Source organism: Cololabis saira, chromosome 1 (genome assembly GCF_033807715.1).
Source record: "Cololabis saira isolate AMF1-May2022 chromosome 1, fColSai1.1, whole genome shotgun sequence".
Classification (NCBI taxonomy): Eukaryota; Metazoa; Chordata; class Actinopteri; order Beloniformes; family Belonidae; genus Cololabis; species Cololabis saira.
Window position 1 is genome coordinate 46,311,003 of NC_084587.1, and position 9,014 is coordinate 46,320,016.

Below are 9,014 nucleotides of genomic sequence, written 5' to 3' on the forward strand. Positions count from 1 at the left end.
TATACCTTTTATATAATCAATACAGCTGTGTAATTAACCCCCACTGACTGTAGTAGGTGGGACAGTTGGGGGTCACTGCTTTCTGACAAGCACAATTTCACTAACACTCAAGAGTCAACAGCATGCAAAGCTGGTGTTGGACCCTTTCCTTGGTCTCAGGTCTCTTGTCATGCGCTGGGCTCTGTTTGTCCATTTTTTGTCCGTCCCCTCCCGTCACCAGATCTATGACAGAACTCACCTGTTATTTCTTCAGAGGACGGCGTGGTAGCTAAGTAAAGCTGAAAATGGGTTGTGGATGTGGACGAACAGCTCCCCTGTTCATTGGCCGAGGCTGATGATGGGGGAGATGACCTCAGCTGTTCCCTTTGATTGTTTTATTGCTCCTGGAGTCTAGTCTTCTCATAGATGCTCAGAGGACATGCTCTATGTGAGGACTTATCGGTGGGGCCATTACTATTCAGCTAGATTGACTCCAGACTTCAAGTACAATTGATTTGTCTCTTCAGCACAATTCTCGTCTTCTCATGACAATTCCTGGTGTTAAGAGAGGTGCCTCATTGATTTGTATCCTGTGTTGTTCCACCGTTGGCACCTTGAAGACAACAGAAGAGCTTGTGTGACCATCATGTCTCTGTTAGCATTAACTTCAGTGTCTTTTTTCTTTTCTTCCAGCTCCAGGAGACTGTAAAGAGGAAACTGGACAGTGCTCGATCGCCCCTGAATGGAGACCAGAACGGCATCTGTGACGGAGGCAGCTATTCTCCGACTACCAAACGGGCAAGGAAGGACGGTTCTGGCGGTTTGGACTCACTAACGGGCCTTCCTAACAGCAACACTAACAGCAATGTGCCACCCATCTCTCCACTGCATCACCAAATGGACATTAAGCCCATCCTCAGCGGGCCCAACACTTCTGCCGGAAACAACACTACGAACAGCAACGGCACCCACGCGGGCCGAGCGTCGGACGAGCTGGGGAAGAACGGCGGCAGCCACCTCCCCGACATGAAGCTGAACGGCTCGCTGGACTTGGAGGACAGCTTCGGCCTCCTCAAGGACCTGAAGCAGGAGCCGCTGGACGACGGGGGAGGGATGGAGTCGTCCGACCCGCAGTCTCTGTCCAACCAGAACAAACTGTTCTCCGACATCAACCTCAACGACCAGGAGTGGCAGGAGCTGATCGACGAGCTGGCCAACACCGTGCCGGAGGACGACATGCACGACCTCTTCAACGAGGACTTTGAGGACAAGAAGGAGGCGGAGTTTGGCAGGCCGGCGAACAATCAGACGCCGGGGCCGCAGGAAGCAGCCGGCAGCACGCCGGCGTCCGGAGGAGGGCCAGGGTCGACGGCAGCGCTGCCTCCTCCTCAGCCTCCGCAGGGAGTCCCGCAGGTTCCCATCGGTTCACCGCAGGTCAGTGAGCAGAGGTCTGATGAGAGTTTTCTGTGACTCGCGGCGACAGCAGCAACAGCTGAGGAAAAGTTTTTCTGTTTTTCGGTCGATTTTTAAGGAGACCTATTATTAAAAAAAAAAAAATTTCTTGCTTTAACATATATAAAGTGGTCTCCCCTCAGCCTGCCAACTCAGAGAAGGAGGAAAGCAACCAAATTCTGCAGTGTCTGTACAGCCGCCCAGTGTGATGTGGATCTACGAGCCGTTCAGATTCTGCTCCCGTCGTTACGTAACGACGGGAGCGATTTACATAAGTTGGCCTCCTATGCGTGAAACCACGTCCACAACTAACTCTGTCCGGAATAACAACAACTCCGCCGCCGTCCGGAGCTTCCGCCATTTTTTTGTAGCAGTGTATCGTGATGGCGTCTGTTCGAGCTAGACATGCAAATTGCTCTGTTGTTGGTTGTAAAAACCAACACCTTGTGCCCTCCCCTGCTACCCGTCATTCAGGCAGCCAATCAGCTCATTATAATAGCCTCCCCTCCCCTCAGAATCCCGCATAGATAATGAGGTTAGAGACTGGGATGCTTTAGACATGGCTCAGGCCCTGTTTACACGGAGCAAAAACAGAGGCGTTTTCATGAGTTTTGGCCGTTTGTTTACACGAAAACGCAGCTCAAAGTCACCAAAAACGATAATTTCTGAAAACTCCGGCCAAAGTGGAGATTTTCAAAAACTCTGTTTTCACGCTTGCGTCTAAACAGAGGAAAACGGAAGGAAAACGGACATTTAAGCTTCAGAACATCACATATGCACCAGAAACGTCACCAGCGTCATGTGTGTGACCTGTGTTTACAATTAGTTTGGCCACCGTCAATATTTTCTTGTATTTTACCTGTTTTATATTCTAAAGTCACACTTGAAAGTAACTCCACTTCTCTGTCACTCCAAACGAAAGACTCTCGGTCCGTCTTGGAAGTAAAGCCTGAATTATGGTCCCGCGTTAAATCGATGCAGAGCCTATGCCGTAGGGTACGCGGCGATGCGCGCCGTACGGTGCGCGTCACCGCGTACCCTACGCCGTAGGCTCTGCGTTGGTGTAACGCGGAACCATAAATCAGCCTTAACTGGAAGTTACACGTTTCATTTGTTGATGTTTTTTCCAGGATTCTGATTGGCTGGCATGACGTTAACAGCGTTTTCATGCGGGTCCGTGTAAACGAGGATTTTTTTGAAAACGTAGAGGGGAAAATATCCGTTTTTGTAAATACCCGGCTACGTGTAAACGTGGCCTCAGAGGCTGAATTTCTAATTTATTTAGCAAACAAATCAAAAGCTTGTTTTTAAAACATTCAAGGCCTGTTTAAAATAGGTATTAGATGCCATAATAGGTCTCTTTTAAGCAGAAATGTAACTGTAAATTATTTACAGAACAAGAATCAAAGATGAAGTACTTACTCTATCTATTAGTGTAAGTGACGAGGTCTGAACCTGCAAAGATGTCCACGACTGTGGGGGTGGGGGGTGGGGTTGTGTTTGTAGCCTGAACCGAGCTGATGACATCACACGCTGTTGGCAGGTAACACAAACAAACTCTCTCAGCAGAAAGCGTGGATGAGAACTCAGTGAGTTCAGTATCCGGGGTGCAGAGACGCTCCTTCACAGTAGTGTCCGAGTCAAGCTCGCTGAACCTTCAGATGTTAACAAGAACCATGGCCTTTGACCCCCGTTTCTGCCACATATGAAATGCATAGTACACACCAGTTCCTGTCCGTCCTTCTCCTCGCTCTCCTTCCTCAGTGTCCCCTTCCCAACCTGTCTGGATCCGGCCATTACTAGAGCTTTAAAAAAAAAAGAAAAGAAAACTAGGTCAGCTGCTAGCATATGTAAACAATTTCCCCGTAGCCGTGGATACTCATCATAACAGATGTTAAAAAGTCCCAGAATTACCCGCAGAAATGCTTTAGGCAGCGTAGCGTTTCAAACCGGCCTGATGTCTCAGAAATTTGTCTTTTAATGGTTTTAGTGGAAAAATGCTCAGCAGAAAATGTGAAGATGTAGCAAAGAAAAACACGACATGACCAGAGCTACTGCAGCTGGCTGCCGTCGGCGTGGTGCAGATCCAGAGACGAGGGGGGAAACGTCTTTCAGAACAGAGTCTGCTCCAGCTGCTGGTGACCACACCAGTGATGGTTCATTCATCCATCCATGGATACTTGGAAGCAGAAGCAGATTTTTTTGTTGAATTAATTTAAGTTTAATTATTAAAAGCATTTCTTAAGAAAAGTTTAGTTCTTTTTTTCTTCATCTACTTTGGTGAGGTCAGCTGTCCGCGTTGACGCGTCCACGGAGTTCTGTATCTCATCTTTGTGCTTCGCCTCCTCTCCTCAGGTGCGTCCGTCGTCGTCGGGCCCGCAGTTCGCCACGACTGCCAACGGGACGCCTCCTCAGCAGCCTCTCCAGCAGTCCCCGGCCGTCGCCATGGTTTCAGGCTCGCCGTTGCACAACTGCGTGGCTCGCTCCCCTCAGACTCCGACCCAGGCTCAGAGCGGTCAAGCGGTCTCCAGGCCTGGGAATGGATTCATGATGAATCCGGGCCCGGGGGTCAGTCAGGCGGGCTCGGCGGGGCCCGGGCCGGTCAGCGCGGCCCCCGGGGGTCAGCCCGTAGGGCCCGTCACGCCTGAACTTTCTCCAGCGGAGCAGCTAAAAGCCATGGCCCAGCAGTGTGCCAAGCGGTTGCATCAGAAGCAGCAGCAAGCGGCTAACTGGTCCCCCGCCGGCGCTCCAACCAGTCCCTACAACTCCGGTCCCTTTAACCAAGACAAACCCAACAGCCCCATGATGTACCCACCACAAGCCTTTAACGCACCGCAGGCCCCTTTAGTGGCTGGAATGACCCCCAACAATGGGCCTAAAGCGCCCATGAACAACTACCTCCCTCACAACCACATGGGCATGATGGGACAGCAGCAGCCCGCCGGTCTGAGCCAGAACGCCCTGTCCAAGCAGCAGCAGCAGCAGCAGCAGCAGCAGCAGACGGCAGCCATGCTGTCGTACAGCAACACCAAACCGCTGAGCCACTTCAGCGGCAGCGGGGTGGACCACATGGGTCAGAGGATGACTCCACCCATGGGGGGGAACAATCAAGTCAAGAACCCCATGATGCCACCTTACATGAGCGGCGCTGGAGGCGGCGGCCAGGGGGCGGGGCCGGGCCCGACGCAGGGGCCCATCCCGGGGCAGACGCCCCACCTGAACGAGGAGCAGAAGAGGATGTTGCTGATGAAGCAGAAGGTTTTGAACCAGAGCATGCCGTACTCCAACATGCAGCCGCACGGACAGGTAAGGCTGCTCTTCATCATCCCCTCAAACATATCTGTGGTGCAGCGCCGTCGAGGTGCAGCTCGGTGTTCAGACCCGGCCAAGATTGCATTGTGGGTACTGTGTTTGTAGCTTAGCAACAACTACACTGATGATGTCACACGCGGAGAGCAGCGAACCTCCTTCACAGTAACGCAGTCCGCTGTGTACAGGCAGTGTAGTCCCTCCTCCTCTGCGCCTACGCCCTGTCTGCAGTCTCTCTGCAGGTGTGAGGGCCAGGTAGACGGGCGTAGACGCACAGACATGTCCCCCCTCCCTGCAAGACCTGATCCGGTCCAGGTCTGTCTCCGCCAGGACTCCAACGTCCTGCATTTCACATGTCGATGCGGTTTAAACCTCCTGCCTCCTGCTCTCTGCTTCACTCCTGCTCTTTCAGGAGATCGTTCAGATCCGTCTCCTGTAAAATCTTTCAGAGGTGCTGCCGGGGAAGGTAAAATGGCGGTAGTTGCCCCAGCAACAAGCCAGGGCTTGAAATAGGGATAGGAAAATGGCCTGTCGAGAGTGTATTGATGCCTCTGCAACACTAGCAGCACTGATAGCCTCTCCCCCCTCCTCCTGCTCCTCCTCCCCCAGTCACACAGGCTCACGCGCTCACACACACATGCACACGCACACACACAAGGCAAACAGCGAAGCTTAAACGGCTCCTTAGCTCATATCCCCAATCTGTCACAGCTGACTGATGGCTGAGATTGGACCACTAAGCCAAGCTAGCTGCTGTCATTACTGCAGGCCCACCTCGGGCAGTTTGTTTCCCAGCGAGCAGCAGAGCCCGCTGTGGACGCTCTGGCGGTGCGGTCAGGTGTCAGGTGTCTTTAATAACGCGCCGGACGGCGGCTGCTGCAGCACAGGTGGACGGTACCTTAATAAACACATGCCCACGCCAGTGAAAGCTCGCGCTCACGTGCTTCTGCTGCTGCTCACTTTGTCCGAGCTGCTGTGCGATTGAGAGCGTATGCCTGGTTGGGGATGCACTCGTCTGTTTCTCTCCATCCTCTCTCTCTCTCTCTCTCTCTCTCTTTGCTTTCCTGGTGCTGATGATATGGCTTCAGTCAGTCACCTCCTCCTCCTCCTCCTCCCCTCTGGTGATCTCTGCGTCTCCTGTCCTGCTCCTCCTCCCTCTTTCTCTCCGTCTCTCTGCCTCCCTCTGCCAGAGACACTCAGCACCAATAAAGGAGCAGATTTATTAATATAAGGCCTTTGTGGCTGCTGCCTGGAGGACTTGTGTGCATTTTGTGTGTTTGTGTGTGTGATTGAGTGCAACTCCGCGCTCGTGTATGTTTGAGTGTGCTTCATAGATTTAGGGAGGTGGTGGGTGGGGGGATTAAAAGGAGGGTGGAAAAGATTTATTCGAGGGAGCGGAGGAGAGTTGGAGACCTGGAAGTGAGACGAGAGGCATCTGCAGAGAAGAAAAAGAGACAAGAAAAAGAGGCAAACGCAGAGGGGAAGAGATTTATTATAGAGCGAGATATTAAAAAGGAAGTCAAGAGCCTGGAACGAGAGACGCAAGTGAGCAACGCCGAGCGGAGTGTCTCACATGCAAAATACCCGCTATTCCACATCTATTTAGCACATTTGAAAAGCTTATTTCCAGCGAACCGTCACTTATCTCCCCTCTTGCATTCGAGCAACGTGCACAGTCCCCACACGTGGACACGGGTCACGACGGAGGTCCCGGCTTCGGTCCCACCTTTGCCCCCCACGACAGCTAAACCTTTGACGTGGCTCCGTCATAACGAACCGCTGTTGGACGGCTGCCTGACAGCCGAGTAATATTGGCAATATTTTCTTTTCTTTTCAAAATGACCTACCGGTACGTCCCACCCCCCTTACTTACTGTTGCTAGCACAGACAATCCATCCGCGTTGTTTACGGCTTTACTAACGCTACTGTGAAAAATCTTGTTCAGAGATGTTTTAGACACGTTTTTTGGACTCAGAATTGCCTCCTTGAGCTGACGAGCATTTAAACGGGACTTTAATGAGCCGTCGAGGGAAATTCACACAATCTAGAAATAGATTGGAGGTGAGGGTTTACATGGAGAAGATGACAGATGCCGACACCCAGGACCAACACGTTCATGGACTGTAGCGTAGAACTGGGTTAGTTTACTTTTAATCAATTTAATTTGTAAAGACATGACTTCAGGTCCAATATTAGCCATCTGGAGCTGGATCTGATGATGTAATAGATGTTATTGCAGCGTGAGCTAGCTAACTTATCTGAGACAGGTTGGGCTTCTTCAGAACAACTGTGATTAAATAACTAGGTTAATCTGTAGAGGTGAAATCATGGCTTTGACTCGTCTTAGGACAAATGTAGATGTCCTTGTTGATCTTCTGGACGTTATTTTGGCAGCTAGGTGCAAAGCAGACTTTTAGCTCTATTTTGTTTTGATTAAGGAAATAAAATAAAATCTCCATTTCCCACCCTCTTGGGATTCCATTTTTCAGAGTTTGCTCATTTTTTGTTTAATGGCATGAGAGTTCAGGATCTTCCAGGGTTTTTTTCTATGGAGCTGAAAGCTACAGATGTCCGGGTTCTGGACCCTGTGGAACTGAAGCTCAACAGCATCAGTTTATGGCCAATGGGTCAATTCTGATTATTATTATGTTTAAATTTTTGGAGTAATTACTTCTTGGCTTTTGCTAGCTTCAGAACATTGAGCTGGGTGGTTCATTTGAATTGATTGCATGCTGTATCTTGCAGTTTGGTTTTTTACGAAAGCAAACATTAGAAATCAGGGTTTACTGTTATTTCATGGAACATTTTACAAACAACTGGTCAAACTTGATCAGACATGCACGTTACGCCACCATCGATCTGTATCCTGTCTCCAGCTGGACGGACAGCAGGGACAGACCCAAGCATCCTTGAAACAATGGAGGACCAGGTCCTTCAAAGGGTGCTTGAGTGAACCTTGTCAACCCCCTCCTCTGCTGTGGGTGAGGAGGACGTCCTCTCATCTCCGCCGTCCTTTGATGCTCAGCTCAAGTTGATGTTTCCAAGGAGCCGGCGTTTTACGACCTCAGGCCAACGACAACCTCGTTGGTGAATGAACCCATCGTCACCGAGAGTGACTCAACCCGAGGATTCTTAAACAGATTCTTGGAGGTCTCGCCAATTTCTCCTTTTCTGTGCTGGTGCACGGGTGCAGGGTGTGCGGTTTGTCTCAGAACGTCCAACTGTTTAAATCTTCTTGTGAAGTAATTTCTGTTGAAACGTCGTGACACACTCGGTGGGTGTTTGTTTTTGTTTGGGCGAAGAGATCCTCTCTGCGCTCCCATTTCTTTGTCTGGATGTGTGTGTGTTGTCTGTCAGGTGATGCTTCAACATCTCCGGGTCCGTTCTCCTCAGAGTGTGTGTGTGTGTGTGTGTGTGTGTGTGTGTGTGTGTGTGTGTGTGTGTGTGTGTGTGTGTGTGTGTGTGTGTGTGTGTGTGTGTGTGTGCGCGCGTGTGTGTGTGGGTAGGCTAATCCAGTTAGCAGCTGCTTGGGGAAACTTCAGTCTTGCTCCTCAAAAGCTCGTTAGTCAAGCTTTAATTGATGCTGCCTCGCTTTGCATATCACCATGACGCTAATTTATGCCTGTTGTCGCGGTTACCGTCGCCACGGTGGTGGATGTTTCAGTGGAAGCAGCAAGTGGGGGAACAAAAGCTTGCGCACGAGCCTGTGGAAGATGTTTGAATGAGTTTTGGGGACGGCGCGGTTGCCCGTGTGTGTGTGTGTGTGTGTGTGTGTGTGTGTGTGTGTGTGTGTGTGTGTGAGAGTGAGACGGATGTGGCTCGTGTGCAGCTGTGTGAGCCTGGCAGCCCGTGGGCGGGTCTCTAGGGTTATCTGAGTGATGATTGGATGAGGCTGGATTGGCAGGTGTTGCCTCAGAGGAGCTCGTGTCACTGACGGGCTGAAGCTGGAGGTTCGACTGCGCGTGGAGGAATTCACGCTGCCTTTGACGCGTAAACGAGCCGACGCAGGATATTTAAGACAATCAACCTCGCCGTCTTTGTTTCTTCTTCTTCCGGTTCTCCCCTGGCAGCGGAGAGGCCTCTCACGCAATCTCCATCCGTCTCGTCCTCCGTCCTCTCTTACTTGGCACCCTAAACTCCCAAAACCAATCATGCCATCATACCTCGCTTAAAGATTATCTGTGTCTCGTCGGTCCGTTATTGAAGCTTCATCAGGTTGGTTTTTCAAAAAAATAAACGTCCCTTTCCAGAAATACAGCGATAAACTAGACGGC

At 50.8% G+C, this 9,014-nt stretch overlaps 1 protein-coding gene across 1 annotated transcript in view; it reads left to right on the plus strand.

Annotated features, from left to right (window-relative positions):
- The window catches only part of maml3 (mastermind-like transcriptional coactivator 3), a 126,642-nt gene that overhangs the window by 57,015 nt on the left and 60,613 nt on the right, over positions 1-9,014 (plus strand). Inside the window, exons 2-3 of the mRNA XM_061724567.1 lie at positions 673-1,413; positions 3,787-4,737. Of these exons, the coding sequence (XP_061580551.1) occupies positions 673-1,413; positions 3,787-4,737 (1,692 nt within the window). The remainder of the gene's footprint in view (positions 1-672; positions 1,414-3,786; positions 4,738-9,014) is intronic.